Genomic DNA, 19,580 nt, shown 5'->3' on the forward strand with positions numbered 1-19,580 from the left:
TTCCGACCTTTATCGGTCAATCTACCTTTTAGTGGTGCTCCAAGTCAAATAAGAGAGTTGAGAAGAATATAACTATCTAATCAACATCAAAATTCCAACCTTATTGGTCGATCTACCCTAATAGTAGTGCCCCAAAACAAATAAGAGAGACGAGTAGAATACAACTATCTAATCAACATCACATTAGGAGAGACGAGAAGAATGCACCTATCTAATCAACATCACAATAAGAGATGAGACGAATGCAATTATCTAATCAATATCATAATTCTGACCTTTATTGGTCGGTATGCCATAATAGCCCCCATGTGCCCCAAGTCAAATGAGAGTAATGAGAAAAATGCAACTATCTAATCAGGATCACAGTTTCGACCTTTGTTCGTTAATTAACTCTATTAGTCTTCCAAGCCAAATATAAGAGGTAAGAAGAATGCAAATATCTAATCAACATCACTACGACCTTCATCGATCAATCTACCCTTTTAGTGGTGCTCCAAGCCAGAGACAAAAAGAATACTATTATCAAATCAACATCACAATTCCAACCTTAATGGTCGATCTATCCTAATAGTGATGTCCCAAGACAAATAAGAGAGACAAGAAAAATGCAACTATCTGATCAATATCACAATAAGAGAGACGAGAAGAATGTAACTATCTAATCAACATCATAATTCCGACCTTCATTGGTCGGTATGCCATAATAGCCTCCCCACCCCACCCCCACACGCACAAGACAAACAAAAGATACGAGAAAAATGCAACTATCTAATCAGGATCACAATTCCGACCTTAAAAAATGACTATTGAACACATACAGAAACAATTTTGAGGGACTTAACTAAAGAAACAAAAGGGCAAGAGAGAATATACAGAAAGAGACTAATAACCAGATAGATTATCATATGGCTGGTCATAGAAAAGCTTAAAATGCCTCACAACTTTAGATACATGATCCACAGTTGAGCTAAACTACAATCGATACGATCGATCCGAAAAACCAGAAACTGTATAGAACCATTTACAAAAAATTAAGCCACCAACCAATTTAGCGATAACTAACTATACTTTCAGGGCATCCCCACGATGAAGGAAGATGCATATATCTAGTTTACAATGGCTCTCGCCAAATACGCCCAGCTACCTTTAGCTTCAGCTCCTTCCTGTCACCACCAGAGAAGAAGAGTGCCATGCTCCTTTGAATAATCAGCCCGTCTAAACTGTCTCGGACAGTTTTATGACTATCACGGATGCTCCTCGGTACTCCCTGCCATGTTAACTTTCTGCCAAATCCACCTACTTCAAGACTATAGCTAAATCTTTTCGCATCATCATCATCACCCATAAAACGAAGGAATGCCATGTATACCGGTGCCAATCCAAGATTGAAAGCCTCAAAGTGCAGGCAGAACTGGTGACCGAAACAGTTAAAAACCTATTCCAGGAATCAGCAAACAAACTATTACCAACAGCACATCATTGCAGATGGAACAATGTGAAAATCCACAAAGAAAAAGGCTCGGTTATCGTATGGCTAAATGCTAGATGGAAAATTAATTGGTAGGCGAATAACAAAATTATGCATGCTCTTGTCTGCCTTCACTTTCAACCAAAAAAGATAAAGCTGGCAATAGAAGTATGAACCTCCTAACAATAGCTAAAGTACAAAGACGATGATGAATAACAAAATGTTATACAACACTTCTACAATTGGATGAAGAAAACTGCTCCGTTTCAATTATTTGCCTGGTTTTGATGTGTCTCGGAGTTTAAGAAAGTAGAGAAATTTTTTGAATCTTGTCATCTTAAACTCAAAATATGTAAAATGTATCAAAATGTACTTCAATCTTATGGCATTAAACATGTCATATGAAGAGTTGGAATTAAAGAGTTTGCACTTTGCCAAAAAGGGGAAGAGGCATTCTTTTATAAACAAACTAAAAGGAAAGTAAAACAAATTGTAACGAAGGAGTACATAATAGTGGTTCTTCTTTTTTTGATAAGGTAAATAGTAACAGATTTTTCCTCAAAGTATTGAATAGGAGTTCAAGATCTAACTTTAAGAGAACAAATTAACAGAAACAGCCATCAATTTCTCTCCTTCCACAGAAGACAGCATCAGAATTTTCAAAAGATTTTCTTTCAATGTTGACTTAAAAGGGTATGTGAATCTCATTGGGATTTTGCCTTTAAGTTGTTGATAAAGAAGCACAAAACACTGGACGTTTGTGCTTCTTTTACTTGTGCAGGAAAGCTGTAAAATTACAATAACATACCCGGTGGCAGGTGTTAGCCTAAAAGTGGGATCTAGGGAGGGTAGAGTGTATACAAACCTTACTCCTACCTCGTAGAGATAGGAGAGGTTATACAGTCTTACCCTGCATTGCTGCAAGAGGCTATTTCCATGGCTCAAACACGTGACCTCCTGGTCACATGGCGGCAACTTAACCAGTTACACCAAGGCTCTCCTTCACAACAAAGGAAAAAAGAAAAAAGAGAGAAAGAAAGATAGAGGACTAACCGTCAACATCCATGTAGCATTCTCAACTTCTTGAGGATTAGATTTGACATAACGATGATTGAAGGTACAGCCATCATGCATATCAACTTTGTGATCATCTTTTAGGTGTGCAACGAGGTACTGAATATCACCGGTAACAGCGCATTCAGATCCTGCATATGGGCAATTGTATGGTCGAAATCTGCAGTTCTGCTCATGACGAAGCCTAGTATGATAAGTGAATATATCTTGACAGCCATAAATTTGGTATCGGCACGGCAATTCTAGTGACTCAGCAATTTTTTCCAGTGCTAAACATCTTATGTTTCCAAGCTCATGGCGGCAAATTGGACACACATGTACTTTTGACTTGCACTTCACGCATAACGTGTGGCCGTTTGGACACTTACAAGAAAAAGATCAACAAGCTCAGTAAAAGACCAAGAAATGCACAATATAATTGAAGAATAAGATCACAAACTTGACAAAAAAGAAATAGAAAAACGAAACAAAAGTTCAGTCGGCCAACATTTTTTGGAAGGCACTTATCTTTTGAAGGGATAATATCTTTTTCTTTGATTGTGCCACAAAACCATCACACACTACTCTCGAGAAGGAAGTATGCAATGAATACTACATAAACGGAAGATAGGAAAATCATCTTTCTAACTTTCTATCCCAAAAACATACCAAAAATCTGCTATTAATGTTAAATTATATGCTTTACTGAATTCTTTGTGGTAATTCCTTTACATAGGCCATAGATCTAAGAGATGCATTGGGTATGTAGACTGTAGCACAGTACATAAATATGTTTATCGTGTAGGAAACTAGTTGTTCTCTATCATTAACTACCAACGACAAGCATCAAATTTTCACAATTATTTTCTCTAATACAGCTTGTAGAGTTTACTGTCCATAACATGAGACATTTATCCTTCTTTGTGGTAAACCACACACGTGTAGGTTTAATTTTTTTTCCTTCAGAAAGAACATGAAAATTCCTTTTGATAATGATGATGAAAATCGGGCCCAAGACATCTTTGTGCTTTACTACCATAAAAAGAAGTGTATCAGAACCAAACTTAATTCCAAAAGTAAACTCATGAGGTGAGGATATCCTCAGACCATATAAGGAGACAACAACGCATTCCCTCAATCAATGTGGGACTTACCAAAGTGGATGTCCAGAGTGGGAAGAGTAAAATGGAGAGAACAAACAATGGAAAGCAAATAATGGGGATGGCTGAAACTTATTTCTAGTAGGTTAAGGTACTCTAGCTGTCTAGCAAATTGCAAGAACTTTTTTACTAAGAATGGGGAGAGAACTAATTCATCTCTACTGAACAGACTAACAGACATTTTCTCTCTATAGTAGCTCGAATTGATTATATTATGCTGCACCTTCATTAGATGTGACACTTGAATTTAAAAACTCATTTGAACCATTTATAGTCATTTGTCTAGAAAGAAAGCACAATGAGATATTATGGAAGCTGGACATAACTCTTATCAAAACTGAGATGATTGCATCAGCTCAAAAGCAAACTTGTAAGATAGTACAGCAGTAAAACGTTTTCTTAGAATTCAAAATTCACTATCCAATACATTCTATATAGTTTGGACTACTAAAATTTGGTGTTCAATAATCGTTTGGAAAAATATCAGCATTATTATCGAAATTCAACAGCAAGTACCAAAAGCAGCTCCACCCTGTGCCACTTTGGTGAATAACAGAATGTCACAAATCACTATCATAGCAAAGCTGCCATTCCAATTAAAGAAATATTAGAATCTACCTGGTGAATTGGTGGATACATTGGATTCATACAAACAGGGCATTCAAGTAGCTCATGAACAGCACTATTAGATCCAACTCCATTCTTCCCACCAATAACAGCTGCAGCTTTTCTAAAGGGGGAGTTTTTGAACTCAGCACTTTCTGGTGCAATACCATAGTCAGAATATGCACTGCGGGAATCACCAATATCCTGGTAGTTACTGCCTCCGGGAGCCATGGTATCTATATAAACTACTATGTGTTGACAACAATATATATCCTCCACAAATCTGATCTTCTAGCTCTCTTGACGGCCCTGATCCTGCCACCAAAGAAAGCACGGACATAAATTGGAAAGATATTCATTTTCTGACTAAAAAGGGCAGAGAAATCAACCTACCAAACAGAATAAGAAAAAGATCTACATAAATGAAAAAGCAATAAGGCGTCGGAAAGGAGGTTTGTGCCACTACTAGTTAGAACACCCTGTTTCAATGCCAGTTAATGCATGCAATCTAACACCAACACTTATATGGAAATTTCTTTGCCAAGTCTTCGATGGCTAACCAGAGTAAGTTTTTAAGAAAATATTCATTTCGCAAGCAAAATTAACAGGAGAGTTGGGAAAAGGAGAACAGCAGAAAAGAAGTTCAGTTAAACAAGTTAATGTCCCTATTATAAATAATGAGATAACTAGTCTATTGAACTTTTCGATTGTCAGCATTCAAGATTAGCAAGTTGCACACATGTCTAGAACTGGTCTTTCAATAACTAGGTCATGCGTCAAATAATTGCTAGAAGAAGATACTTGTGTAAAATCAAAATATTATTATTCTAAAAGAGTTTGACCAAAGACTTAATTCACCAAGTAAACTTGCTATGTTGTTGCCAATAATTCACCTATCAATTTTTTTTTTAAAACATAACACATCTAATCCCCGAAAGCAATTACAATTGGTCCTTTGGCAACTGCAAGAAGTAAAATTAAGATATAAAAATAGTTGCACATCTGTAACTTCCCTTCAGATACTAACAAAGTCCTTGCATTGAAAATAATGCGAAGCTATGCTACTCTCAGGACAAAGCATCCAGAAAAGTCTAATTCAACCAAAGATTGGGGAAGAGTATTTGAAATGGAAACCAAGCTGCTACAACCTAGTCCAAGATTTAAAATTCCTTTATTGCTAGTACATCTTATAACAGCAGATAATATACATAGAGGACGATTATACGGAGAACAAATCTTATCCAGAATGACACCTCATCTGCAGCTAGTTTCATGGTATGGATTGACAACCTATCCAAGACAGCCTTTATTATTGGAAATCTAGCGACATTTTGTCCAAACTGACACCTCATCTGCAGCTGAGTTTCACGGTATGGATAGAGCAACATGCTCAAGAAAATCAGAACTTTTTTGGACAATCCAAGAAAACTAGTCCCTTGGTCATAAAAAATTGTCCAATTTCACATCTAAAGAGTCAAAGAAACAAATCTTCGACTAAGATTTTCAAGTGTATTATGCTGTTTGAAATGGAAAATATTATAACTTGAAAAGTTCCTAAACATCCAAATTAATTTCAAAGTTGTTTTTAAATAAGTAAAAGTTTTTAAGAGGATTTGGCATCTGATGTTTTGCAAAGCTTATAAATGTATCTTAACTTGTAATTAAAGTTTCTAACCAAGAGCTAGATTATATTAATTGCACAGCAAAAAGAATGTCTGGTCTCATTTCAACTGTTCTATATTTTTCTTTCTGGACACTAATTATTGAAAAGAGTGCATAAACACAGTGGTATAGGATATTCAAAAACCAAGCAATGTGCTTTTATGTAGCACCAAAGTAGCACTTTGGATTTGTCAATTTGAAGTCAAAGACACATAGATTGAGAACGAATAGCACAACCACATCCACATGGAAAAATATGATAGAAAGATGAAAACACATCAGGAAACTATATCTTTGGCTAAAAGATGTGTGTTGGCTAGAGAACTATCCATCACTCCCATGCAATAATCATAATTCGACAACAACTGGATCCAAAGGTAGAGACATATAAAGAATTAAAAGTGACTCTTTTCAATATACATTTAGAATTTCATTGACAACGATGGGGCGGCGGGAGAAACAAGTTATTGAAGAGGAAAGTACTCCTATTCTTGGAAATTCTCAAAAGGAAAGTAAGCTAGTAATTCTAGGGCTGACGGCAATATTAAAAGGAATGGCATTCATACAACTCTTTTATAGGCAGAGAACTTTGATTTAGCCGCGTTAATAATCATGACACTCTTACAAAGAAAGTGATGTCTAATAAGTATAACGACTTAGTAGATACTTTACCTGCTCAAAAAGAAGAATGAAGACTTATTATGATTATTTTCAATTTTCAAAAGACTCCTTAAAATTTGTCAAGCAGCTCCCTTCTCTTTTAAGGGAAGTGACTTTGATACGCTCAAAAGTTGTCTCGAGTTTCGACACTAATCTGTCATCAAAATTGTCCGCAGACACATTTGCTTAAATTCTACCAGCCAAAGCCATCAAAAGCTTAAGTCCTCGTGCAGGATACCTTGGTTAACCAAACTAACTCACCGAGATGAATAAATCTAAGTTCTTCAACAAAAAATTTCTTAAGGTAAGTGTGGATAGAGAGTTTCCCCACCTGACAAGGCTATGCTAAATGTCCAGCAAAGTATCACCCAATAGGAAAAAGCATAGACAGCATAGCAACTAAGGTATCTCACTTGTTTCCAACATCACACTGGAATGTACCATATAAAAATCTTCTCAAAGAAGTTTCTTACACAAGAAGCGAATGCAATGCCAACAACATCAAGAACAACTACCCTCACTCCCCTTACTGATAAGGCATAACTTTGATTGGACAAAAATGAGAAGAAAAAGAAGAAGCAACAACAACATACGCAGTGGGGTCTGGGGAGGGTAGTGTACGCAAACCTTAACCCTATCTTGAAGCTAGAGAGGCTTTTTCCAATAGACCCTCAAACCAAAAATTCAAACCAATTTTATGACACAAAGGTTCAAACTTTATGAGCTCATAAGAACTCCCACAAACAAGAAAAGCACAAAAAGGAAAAAAAATCATCATCCATCAAAATTTGTTGATCAACAAAAATAGCAGCCACGACTAGAACAAACATCCAAAGATCCAAACTTTGTTAATCATTTTAAGGAGAAAGAAACCTAAATCCTTGAAAACAGAACATTTCTGAGCTCTTCACTTTTTGCCAACATTCCAGTTTTTCAATATCCTAGTAAAGGGCAATTCAAAACAAACTCTGACAGCTAGCTCAAAAGCAAAAAATAAAAAAGACCCAAGATGCTACACCATGTACTTTCTTCACATTTATCTTCCCTCTTTTAACATTTGATTCCTCAAATTCAAACAAAAACATCACCTTCCCAGAAAGAAAAAGTAAAAACCTAAAAGCCTTCAAACCACAGAGATATCAGCACCCTACAAACATAAACATCAAACCAAGAAAAAGATACCACAACAGAAGTCCCAAAATCTAAGGTAAAGAAGAAAAAAGAACCAATCTTATGACACAAAGGTCCAATCCTTATGAGCTAATAACAACTCCCATTTACAAGAAAACCACAAAAAATCATCAGCACCCTACAAACATAAACATCAAACCATGAAAAGATACCACATCAAAAGTCCCAAAATCTAAAGGGAAAGAAAAACACCCCAATTTTATGACACAAAGGTCCAATCTTTATAAGCTCATAATAACTCCCATAAACAAGCAAACCACAAAAATCATCAGCAGCCCCACAAACACAATAAAACACCAAAATCTAAGGTAAAAAAGAGCAAAACCAACCAAGATAAGATTTTGTACGTAAAAGCCAGATTAACTCATCCCATTCTCAACAAAAGCAACCAATAATTGGGTCTTCCTGATAGGCTTCATCAACAACAAAAAAAAGGAAAACAAAGACAAAAACCAAGAACAGAAAATGAAAGGGTCTTAACAAAAGGGTAAGAGTGGGTGGTTGAGATGCACCAAATATCCTTAAAAGCTTTCTCCTTGATTTTCGTGTCCACCAAAACAGGCTCTTGTTTTTTCAACAGTAAATCTGAGAAAACAAAACCATTTGTTTGTTTCTCTTTACAAGTATACAAATCTAAAGGGTAACAAGAGTCAAAGATTTGAAAAGGGTCACAATCAAATCATGTAAATCCTCATAATTTCATAATAATTTAAACTTATAATTGATACAACCCCCCTTATAGCTTACTGATTTTTGTGACACATACACATGTTTGTGTACAAATAGAAAAAAATTGAAAAAAATATACTAAAAAAGATTGGATTTTTTTGAAAGGCTATTGTGAATTTTGTACAACACACCATTTTTTGTGGAAATTCTGTCTTAGAGGATGACCATTAATGGTGGACTTTGAAGTCTGAAGCTGTATTGGCTTTTTCTACTGAGGGGGTGGGGTGGGGGGGTGTTGGGGGTGGGGTCAGCTTTTGTTTTCTTGATTTTCTCGCAAAAAAAGGGAAAAAAAAGGTGGCATTTCGCGTACGCAACGTTTGAAATTTTTTTATTATTACCATATGATTCTTTTTAGGAAAAAGTACAATGATATTCGGATCAGTTTACACGATAAATTAATTATATAAATATTGATATTAATATTAATATTGAATAACTTTGATATTATTTATATACTCGTAATAAATATTTGGATAACTTTTTTTTTTATCAAAACTTGAAAACACATATCGAATAACATTTACTTTTTATAAATATAAAATACTGAGTAATTTTTTTCATTAAGATTCAGATTGATGAATAAAAAATTGTTTTAAGTATCTTTATGTCGTTGAAATTTAAACATAATATCTCGTATATGAATACGATACATATAAAATATTCTTTATATATATTCACGTTAAATTATTACATTTCGACTATTTTATTATATTTATTATTGAATTATCATATGATTATCAATTGAACTATGTTTGTCAAAACTTAAGCAGATGAGCATAAATTGTCAATTATTTTCATTTATTATAATTTAATTAATTAAATTGAATAATTAATTTAAATAACATCCCACATAATCTTTTAAATTAAAAATAATCATCAAATATATAATATATATATAAACTAAATACGATAATACATATATAACTTATTAATATCCGCTAGAAAAATAATAAGTGAATCAAACGATCTATATAGATAAAAAAATATATATTTAAATTCATAATATGAAATTTATTAACTACCAAATTAATCATATTATTCTGCTATTGATTTATCTTTAAAATTGATTTTCATGTTATAATATTATATATATATATATATATATACATATATATAAAAAAAAAAATTGTGGTGGACATTGTGTACAAGCAATGAAGCCATGTGGAAGCTGAAATCAATCAGCAATTATTAAAAAAAAATTATGGAAAATTAAATCACTTTTGAACTTTGAAGTTTGGCCATGCAAATTTTCTTCTTAAAATATTTGTTTAGTTAACTTTTTTTCTAACTATTTAAAAATGTTCCTTTTTCTTTTTTTTTTAAATAAAACATTGAAGTACTTTTCTAAGTTAAAAATTATAATAGTAATAAAAGAAGAATTAATTATTTAATATATTTTTATTATATTATATGTATATATATAATAAAAAAATTATTCAGTGAAATTTCATGAATTAAGACCTAGGAAAATATGATATACGCAAATCTTATTACTACCTTATAGAGATGAATTCTATTTATATATAGGTAAAAGAAAATTTTAGAAAAGAAAATCTAAAAAAGGCAAAAAACAATTAATCAAGTACATAAATTTCTGTGCATTTTTTTTTAAAACCTTTTTTTGTCAAATTTAAAAATTAATGTCATAAGCCTAGAGGAATTAATTTTTTTAACTATATAGTCATGGCCTATTTTTATTTTTATTATTTTTTTTCAAATTTGTGAACCCCACATGATCTATTCTTTCTAACAAATTTATTACTTTAGTCAGAGGGACCATATGCCATGTCTGTGGTATTTAATGCTATATTTAAAATTAATTATTGGATCAATGATGTATCAAAAATAATTATTTTATATTCATAAAAAAAATTATTATGTACACACTATTTTTTTCCCCAAATTTTACTTATAAATATTAGATATGTTATTGTTATTAAATATATATATCATTAAGTACTTTGTATTAGGGTTAGGTTTGAAGGGGGGGAAGATAGGGTTTAAAATGTAATTACAAAATTTAAATTATAGTTAAACGTAATCGATAATTCTCTTATGATTATATTAAATATAATATAAGAAATGAAATATAAAATTATTAGAAATATAAAAAAAATGTACATGCAGGCTATAGTAGATATATTACGGTAAAATTAACATCGTACACACATTTAAGAGGAAAAATATCAAGTTATAATTATATTCTTTAAAAATAAACTACTTATAACATATTATTATCATCTTATAACACATCAATTAATAATATATTAATTTTTAAAAATATTTAAAAATAAACTATTTATAGCATATTAACTAATAATATATTAATAAAAAATTATTTTATTATTTAACTAATAATTATTATGTTTAAATAATTAGTTTCATTTATTTATTTACTTTTTATCAACAAAACCTTTTAAATCATTACTTATTAATCAATTACTTTTTAAAACTTTTAATATAAATAATAAATTATTAAATATTAATCAATTATCTTTTAATTTTTTAATATAAATAATAAATTAAATGGTAAAGTATCTTTTGCAAACCGTAACTTGATCAAAATAGATTGTTACTGAAAACTTCATGAAGTAATCATATAATTTCATGATAAAAACCTTCATATGTAACGTCTTGTTATATACTTATAACAATATTTCGATATTTAAATCTTAAATAACTCTTATAAAAGTAAATGTGAAAAAAATTAAAAAATTATATTCAACGCTAAAAAAATGAAATTTTTATCTTATACAATCACGTGATACTCTATTCAGAACAACGATACGTATATATATTTCTTAGTAATAACACTAGGGTTTGAAATAACCAAATATTAAAACAAACTATTTAAGTGCAGTTAGATGCACTAAACAATTATTATATCGAGAGTTTAAGAAAGAAATAACTATTATCATACGTGATTTTATCTATTTTTTACAAAGAGATTATTTTTATGACTCTATTTTTAAAAAAAGAAATATACTTAATCTAGAAAAAAAAAATATCTAAAATAATTTAAATATTACATTTATTTTTATTGAAATACGAATCTTGACGTAACTGATAAATTAAAAACCTAAACTTTCACCTGTCTATAAAAGCTATACTATCCTACTAGGATTATAGGTAGTGAGGTGGCGACTGTTACCGCCGCCGGCTGCGGCATCTCTGCCACCCAATTCCGCCGTCATCGACGTTTGTGCCACGGCGGTGGTTTCATCTATAGCTTTGTACACTGAAAAATTACTGATTTTGAATTTTCGATGATACCCAGATGGAAGAAACATAGCAAAGAATGGTTTTTGTGGATCAGATCTGTATTCATCAAATGATGGTATGAGCTCTTTACAAAGTTTTACTAGTTGTCGTGTTTTTTTTTACTGTCGTTTTGATTGATTTGATGTGATTGAGCTTAGCTTGGAGTGTCGTTTTTTCTTTTCATAACTATTTGATTTGATTGATTTGGTGTACTTGAGCTTAGTTTAGAGATACGTGTAAGATTTGCGTATATTTTATACACAAACTATTTGATTTGGTGTACTTGAGCTTGGAGGTTCGTGTAAGATTTGCGTATACTTTCTACGCATTGGACCCGTTGTGTGATTCTATTGGATATGTTGTTGTTGTTGTTGTTAATTAGGGATTTTTTAGTTTGTGCATTTTGTACTATGATTTTTTGTTTTTTTAGTTGGTTCTGAATAAATTATTTATATATACTGAATGAATTTTTTTCGACACTAATATGGAATTTGAACTAAAAGTATACTAGGTTTTGATATTCTTATTAGCTGATGTGTGGGTAAGGTTTGCGTTAACTCTATACAGACCCCATTTGTGCGAGTTCATTGGATATGTTGTTGTTGCGTGGACTCTATGCTCATCGGACCCCATTTGTGTGAGTTCATTGGGTATGTTGTTGTTACACGAGGCAGAATCAGAACTCATTTAAGCATGGTTCATAGTGTTTGAAACATTATGGAGATGTTTAATTATCTTGAGATATGCTTTGGTTGTTTGTGCAAAACTTTGAAGTTTCGTCAAATTACATGAACTTTGTTTTGTGTCTCACACAACTGATGTAAGTTGTGTGAGGTCTCTTTTTGTTTTACAAGTCAGTGCGACCCAAATCGTTGGACTCACCAACTCGTGAAATAAAAAGAAGTCTCACGCAACTTGCGTTAATTCTGTGAGTCGCAAAGTAAATTTTCAAATCCTCTCTTCATATATTTCTTGCACATTCCAACTATTCTACTTATAAGATCATAAGAAACTGAGACTTCCAAAATATGTGTTCTTAACACTAATTTGAGTCCCTTTTCTAATTTAAAAAAAGGGCAAATAGCAATTTTGGCCTCAATGTTGTAGGTTTATTTCAATTTGGTCCTTGTTTAATTTAACTAAGCATAATTAATTGTCAATTAATATGAAATGCTTAGTTGAATTATATAAGGGCCAAAATCGGAATAAACATATAATATAAGGACTAAAACTGCTATTTGCCCATTTAAAAAAGACCAACAAGTCTTTTTCAATTTAAGGACCCTAAAAACTACACTATTTCTGGTTCAATTTGTTTGCCCTACTTTACTTTTAAAGTAAAGTAAAGTGAGACGAACAAATTGAATCAGAGAGAGTATAGTTTTTAGTTCGGTTCAAAAAAAGTATCTCCTTCCTTTTTGACAACTATTATGTTCCAACTTTCCACGTGACATGTTTAAAACCACACAATTAAAGGGTATTTTTGGCATTTGATGTATCTCTATCTGATGACCATAAGTTTCTGAAGTCATCTTTACTTAACTCTATCTCAAGTTAAAATAGGTCAAACAAATTGAAATAGAGTGAGTATTATATATTAAGAAAAAGCAATGGTATGGTTTATAAGGAACCGGTAAGGCGATAACAACCATTATATAAGCTTAATAGACTAAAATTGTTGTTATTAATTTAATCATTATGTTATGTTCTCCAAAGTTTATGAATAATTTCTGAATTGGTACTTGACTAGATGTCATTGATCTCTGTTTGCAGTGCTTTACTTGCCTTACATGTTACTTTCCATACTACAAAACTAGATTGAAGAAGAATAAGATGTTATAGTGGAGTGGAGCTTTTGATTTATTTGAATATATTTAGTAGGTATTTTCCATGTTAAGAATCTCGAAGCCAATCGATTGAAGACTAGTGCTCGAAAAAGTTATGACGTTGCTGGATGGAATCAGAAGATAAAAACTTATTGTTCGTTTGAAGGAAATGGCACTATGCCTCTCCCTAAAATGTTTAATAGATTGTACGACCAGGGCATGTGGAAGACGAGCTGCTTTCTTATATCACAATGATCAGTCTTCGGAAATTGATGATATAGTGGTTTGGAAGACGAGGCAAAAAAAGCTTACGAAGCAACCTAGTTGAATGTTCAAATCAATTGACCACTTTGATTTGGTAATACAACTATAGCCAAGACAATGCTTCATTATAAGTGCATAACTTTTCACTTTATTGTTTGAGCATTGTGTTGATTTCTCTAAACTTGTTTTTCGTTGAACAAGATTGTTTTTTCATATACTCATGGAAAGCAACACCGTGCTCAGAAGTTAGAGTGAAATGTTATGCATTTGTGATTATATATTTTCTTGGCTAGAGTTGTATTGCCAAGTGAAGTGTTTTAATTGATTTGAACCTTCGAGTGAGTTGCTTCGTGATCTTCTTATGCCTTAGCTTCAGAACTTACCACTATATCATCAATTCTCGAAGAGTGTGGCCTACCTGAATGCTCTCACTAAACTATTCAGACTGTTGTAAATCTCTACTGTTGAGGCTTTATTTTTGGCAGTTCTTAAATGTGTATCTTAAGTTTTGTAATTAATTTATGTTTGTTTAGTATATCTCTGTTGTTACCCCTTTGTAATCTTTTGGATTCAATGATGAAGTTGGTTTGGAAATATTGTAGGATTTGTTGAAAAAGATTGGCATTTGTGGATGGCTTTGAGAGTTTAACACCCCAACTATGAGATATTCTTTTCTATTTTCTTTTACCTAAACTCTCATCATCTGTTGGTATAATTAACTTCGATGTGTGTTTAATGGTATAATTAACTTCGATTTCTTTTCTATTTTCTTTTACCTAAACTCTCATCATCTGTTGATATAATTAACTTCGATGTGTGTTTATTACATAGACAGTGAAAGTTAGGGTATGAAACTCGAAAAAAAGAAGTGATAGTTACATGTTTTGACAATCAACTCATAGAAGAGCTATATCTAACTGAAGATCTTTTTTTTTGGGACATTTTTTTGGTTATGGACATTTACATCACTAGTTTTATTGTTGTAGCTGATTTCATAAGTTAATTTAAGGGAATGTATTGGATTAAAGTTTAAACTTCAATCTAGTTTCACTAGTACAGAAAGAATTTTTGTTTTGCGCAATCATAGCGCAAGTATCCTTGATGATTATTTTTTTTATGACAAGGGAAACCCACAACCGCTACCCTTTGGGTGCGCCCAGGATAAAACCTACGCTCCTATAAAATAGCTCGAAAACCATATAGGAGAGAGCGCTGGCAAGGGGTTTCCAACTCGAGACCTCCAACATGGAAGTCTCAAGCTCAAACCACTAACGCCACCCCGGAAGGGTCTTCATGATTTTTGGTCATGTATGAAAATGGGATACTCAATAGCTAGAGGCAAAAGATTCATATGAGAAAACATAAGCAAACAGGCATTTACTTGAGCCTCCGAGGATAAAGGTACATGAACAATTGTTTAATCTACCCTTAGAAACTATTGGATTTAAACAAAAAAGAACCCATGATTAAGATACTAATCTGGATACCCTTATAATCTACATTCATAAGTTAGAGTTTGGTTTCAGAGGTTGCAAAAATATATCCATTTTCATATACTTAAATGTACATGAGCACCAAACTAGCAACTAGCAAGCCAGATTTGTTAACCTGAACTCTTCAGACGGACAGAGCGTCGAGTCAGCCTTGTACTTTGAGATGATTCAGGCTCAACAGTATCAGAGTCAATAGCTGCACGGGTCCTAGGCCTTTTTCTCGTTGAGGGTTCACGAGGCTGCTGACTCTCAGGAGGCAAAGATGCATCCTCTTCTTCATCTACAGCTTCTACTTTTGCAATGTTGTAATGCCATCTTGTCCCACAACCGGGACAAACTTTCTCAGCCTGCAAATTATGGTTTCAACAAGAATTTAGTTCATCAATCGCCTGCATAGATGAGAGTGTTCATCATCAACTTTACAGTGTTTTCCCTTTGAAATATAACATGATTGGTTGGATAGTTGGATTAGCTCACTTTTATCTAGCTTATATATATGTTCAATTATACGGCTTTCTTGATTGCCTATACGTCGGGCAAATTTAGTTAATAACATCTATAATGTGCAAATCCAGAATAATCTCATCTCTTGTGACTAAGAGGGGGTTCACATTCTTCTGTTTATAAGTCTAGGATTAAACAAGTATCATGGACACTAATACGAATGCAACTATTATGGTAGAGGATTCAACATCAAAAGATTGGAAAACATATATATAATTAAATTCGTTGATGCTAAAAAGAAAAGGGCAAGATTCAGTCATTGAGTGACAAATGGGAAATTTATGGAAAGTTACACTAGGAGAGAAGAATACCTTGCTTTTGGAGAACTTCATTCTCAGACAGTACATATGCATACGAACATTACAGCCTTCATTTTTGCAAAGCTCAGCCTGGTCAAATAATCATACCACCATGAGTATAGGATGACTTAGCAGCCATATAGTTTATCATAGACACATAAACATCTTTCTGATGTTTGCAGTGACATTATCAAACCAAAGCACAGTATATAGGAAGACCATGTGAGTTTACAGCTAAAAAGTTATCCAATTTTAAAGGCAAAATTCTTACTATAGTGAACATGGAGTTAAAGAGAAGAATAGACCTTCACAGCAGCTTCATTGCAAACTTCACATGCTGGAACCTCATTACTGCGAAACCAACTTCTGAGATCAAGGAACGAACGAACTCCTAGTCCTATCTTACCATCTGTTAGAGAAAGCCAGCGGTCCCTCGCAAGTTCCTCAAGGGTCCTCTCCTTTTGAGACATTGAAAAATTTCTAAACGCTGCAGGAATATGACCTCTCTGAGACTGGGATTCTGTTCCAGCTAGAAACTGTTGACCGAAGCAAAGTAATTATAATTACAACTCTGATCTAACAACAAGCAAATTTACAAAGTTTATACAGATCTTTTTTAATCCAGAACCACATCCACCATTTATCGTTAAGAAGTAAGAAACCTGATTTTCGAGCCGTATGTTCAGTGCATCAATGGTCGATATAAATCCCTGAGCTGCTGCGTCTTGAACAATTGCTTCAATCTGCACTTAAACAGTAACCATATAAATCTCATTAAAAAATTTATGTCAGGAAATGATCTTCATATATTCATATTATTTTTCTTTAAGAAACACTAACCAGTCTAAGCTAAGGACATAATATAAGTAAAACTTGGTAATTTTGTACAGATACATTAAGCCCAACGTTTTCAGGATCCTTTTTATTCTCATTAGGAAATTCTATGTAACTGTTGGAATAAGAGTGGAATTATGAGAACCTTCAATTGTAGAGACCCCAAGTTACCTCAAAGTATGCAATTTACTCAATAATTGAATGAAATGGGCCTGAATAGAGAAGAACGCACAGATGAATGGAAAATTCATATAGTAAATCCCAACTAGTTGAGGACTGAGACTTAGTCGATTAGAGAAAACATCAATTACTGAAACCAACAAATTTCAATTATTTGACTCTCCCCTTTACAACAGTAAGTGAGTTTAAATTCGTAGTACAAAAGGGAAGCAAACAATTCGTTCTCCCAAAAAAAAAAAAAAAGCAAGCAAGATTAGAAAGAAGTGAAAAAAGCCTACCAAATCTTTTCCCCTAACCACATTTTGAGCTAATATGAAATAGATCGACCAACTTCAACTTTTGATTTAAAATGGGACTCCTGAATATTATTTTGTATAAAACTAGATTGCATAAGTCAGCTCCAAAATACTCTAATTTAACTGAACTTAGTGGTTATGCTTTCTATTACCTGTGTTCTTTTCTTCAAATATTGTATTATTTGTGTTGCTACTGTTCTTTTCTCCATTATTTTCAGCACTTATTCACTACTATATTTACTTTTCATACTTAGATTTTGATATGCTTTACTTGAGCCGAGGATCTAGTGGAAACAACCTATCTACCTCTACAAGGTAGGGGTAAGGTTGTGTACACACCATCCTCTCCTGATCCCACTTGTGGGATTACACCAGGTATGTTGTTGTTAGTACTAATCCTAGAAGATGGATGATCATGTTTGTACTATAACTTGAACAGCATCAGCTGCTCTATTCCCATATCAAATTCATTACATAAGTTGCAAGTTTATACGCAATTCATTACTATGAAGATTAAGCATGAAGTTTTATGTTTTAGAGGACTAATAGCATGTAGATCTTCTTTCAAGCTCAGACTAGGAAAGGAAGAAGAGTAAACAGTTTTTGCTCCTTTCTGTGGAACTGCCAGCTAAGATATGCAGCAATGTCATCGTTGAGTTGAGGTAAGGAGGCAAAAGAAAAGTAGCATTCAGCAGTTCTGTTTAATGCAACCTTATTAGTTCTTGTTCTCTATTCCATAGACTAATGAAGATTTTCATTTTACATCCTATTCCCTCTCACAAAGCAAGACAAAAGAATATGAAGATACTTCCTCATATGGACACAGGATGGCTATATAACAACTACGGACATTCTCGACACAGTTCAAAAGAAAGGGAGGAAAAACTCACAATGCCTTTATAGAAAGCTATCTGGGGAACTGAATATTTAGTACCAAGTTTGGATGACTCATCTGAAACATTGTTCACAACACCATAATGCACATGTCCGTCATACTGGTTTCTACATGCCCGTAGCTCTAACTGCACATAAGCGAGCTCTCCGTTTATCTTTCTCAGGTATTCATTGAATAGTGACTGATGATTACCTGAATTATAGACATAAATTAGTTTCAGAAACAAATATGTTTTCACACAGATACCAAACAATATTTTATTTATTTAGTCCAGTCAAATTTTAACATGCTAATTAGAAAACTAAACAGACAATCACATGATGATACTTGTATCCAAAGAAAAGAACAAAAATTCCAAATCAGAATCATTAAACACTTGATTCCTGCCTTACGAGTTACGAACCAAACGGGAAACGGAAAACTAACTAAAGCTCAAAAAGGATTTGCCTTTCCTCCAAAACACAGAGCAATTATCCCTATTGATTCACCAAAACATACAAATAAACGAATTTTCGAGAACAAACAATATGTATCCATTAAGCTAAAACTTTCAGTAATCAATCCATAGTTATAATTTCTTTCATAATAAGCCAGATTTACTCAGCTCAACCCTTCTCCACAAACAACAAGCCATAATTCCTCCTCCTTTCTTCGAGAATAGCCCACGAGATAGTTAAATCTTATGCTAGAAAACAAACATATCAAAGTAAAAATCCAACAACACAAAGACGAAAATGATTAAACATGTAAATGGTCCTTGAAAATGATACTGTAATCCCCAATCCCCAAATATCTAAACAAAAACTCAACAACAACACAAATACTAAAACCAAAATTCCACAACTAAGTTAAAAAAAATCCAATGCAATGATCAGAATAAACTAAACTAGCACTTGGGTACTTGGAACTAAACTCAAAACACCGAAAAACAATCAATCTAATACGCGAAAAAAAAAATCAAAAAAAACCACAAAAACCTGAGGATTTGTCGATGATTCTGGTGAATATAGATTGAAAATCCTTCTCTTTAAGCGGACCACGAGAGAGTAGAGCTTGAATTAGTGTATGGTGCCTCCATGAAAGTGTCGCCATTGAAATTCAAATTCGAATTTGCACTGAAGAAAGTGAAATTCTGCAAAACCCTTAAAATTAAAGAAGAAAAATAATGGTGGCGGGAAAAAGAAACCTTCTTATATATG

The 19,580-nt window shown here is 32.9% G+C and overlaps 2 protein-coding genes, 1 long non-coding RNA gene and 1 other non-coding gene across 12 annotated transcripts; 2 read left to right on the plus strand and 2 right to left on the minus strand.

Annotated features, from left to right (window-relative positions):
• Window positions 1–870: 870 nt before the first annotated feature.
• SLSINA1 (E3 ubiquitin ligase SINA1) lies at window positions 871–8,793 on the minus strand. Of its 7 annotated transcripts, none has more exons than XM_069295720.1 (4): window positions 8,661–8,793; window positions 4,300–4,602; window positions 2,522–2,905; window positions 871–1,435 (listed from the first exon to the last, which is right to left on the minus strand). In XM_069295720.1, the coding sequence occupies exons 2-4, from the start codon at window positions 4,516–4,518 to the stop codon at window positions 1,112–1,114; spliced, it is 927 nt and encodes a 308-aa protein (XP_069151821.1). In that variant the 5' UTR covers window positions 4,519–4,602; window positions 8,661–8,793; the 3' UTR covers window positions 871–1,111. The 7 variants fall into 7 exon arrangements, with proteins under 7 accessions (XP_069151821.1, XP_010316064.1, XP_004228679.1 ...); XM_010317762.2 differs by having other exon boundaries at window positions 8,282–8,709; XM_004228631.3 differs by having other exon boundaries at window positions 8,130–8,709.
• Window positions 8,794–11,571: 2,778 nt separating this feature from the next.
• Window positions 11,572–14,661, plus strand: LOC138339481 (uncharacterized). 3 transcript variants are annotated; one of them, XR_011212270.1, is made up of 2 exons: window positions 11,572–11,866; window positions 13,669–14,661. It is a non-coding gene; the product is annotated as an uncharacterized lncRNA (long non-coding RNA). The 3 variants fall into 3 exon arrangements; XR_011212269.1 differs by having other exon boundaries at window positions 11,589–11,866; window positions 13,564–14,661; XR_011212268.1 differs by having other exon boundaries at window positions 11,627–11,866; window positions 13,672–14,661.
• MIR6026 (microRNA MIR6026) lies at window positions 13,963–14,204 on the plus strand. The gene has a single exon (NR_108016.1). It is a non-coding gene; the product is annotated as a microRNA MIR6026 (primary transcript).
• Window positions 14,662–15,232: 571 nt separating the features above from the next.
• Window positions 15,233–19,549, minus strand: LOC101257695 (uncharacterized). Its single transcript, XM_004228609.5, has 6 exons — window positions 19,359–19,549; window positions 18,377–18,573; window positions 16,839–16,919; window positions 16,482–16,712; window positions 16,189–16,266; window positions 15,233–15,720 (listed from the first exon to the last, which is right to left on the minus strand). The coding sequence occupies exons 1-6, from the start codon at window positions 19,471–19,473 to the stop codon at window positions 15,484–15,486; spliced, it is 939 nt and encodes a 312-aa protein (XP_004228657.1). The 5' UTR covers window positions 19,474–19,549; the 3' UTR covers window positions 15,233–15,483.
• Between the last annotated feature and the right edge of the window lie 31 nt (window positions 19,550–19,580).

This window comes from Solanum lycopersicum, chromosome 1, assembly GCF_036512215.1.
Source record: "Solanum lycopersicum chromosome 1, SLM_r2.1".
Lineage (NCBI taxonomy): Eukaryota > Viridiplantae > Streptophyta > Magnoliopsida > Solanales > Solanaceae > Solanum > Solanum lycopersicum.

Excerpts from the sequence above, each read along its gene's own strand:
- SLSINA1 (XM_069295720.1), bottom strand. The coding sequence starts at position 4,518 with ATGGCTCCCGGAGGCAGTAACTACCAGGATATTGGTGATTCCCGCAGT. Across the intron at positions 2,906-4,299 it reads TGTATCCACCAATTCACCAG|TGTCCAAACGGCCACACGTT; the intron begins GTAGATTCTAAT and ends TTTTCTTGTAAG. Across the intron at positions 1,436-2,521 it reads ATGCTACATGGATGTTGACG|GTTTTTAACTGTTTCGGTCA; the intron begins GTTAGTCCTCTA and ends TTCCTGGAATAG.
- LOC101257695 (XM_004228609.5), bottom strand. The coding sequence starts at position 19,473 with ATGGCGACACTTTCATGGAGGCACCATACACTAATTCAAGCTCTACTC. Across the intron at positions 16,920-18,376 it reads TAGCTTTCTATAAAGGCATT|ATTGAAGCAATTGTTCAAGA; the intron begins GTGAGTTTTTCC and ends GTTTAAGTGCAG. Across the intron at positions 16,267-16,481 it reads GCAATGAAGCTGCTGTGAAG|GCTGAGCTTTGCAAAAATGA; the intron begins GTCTATTCTTCT and ends TTATTTGACCAG.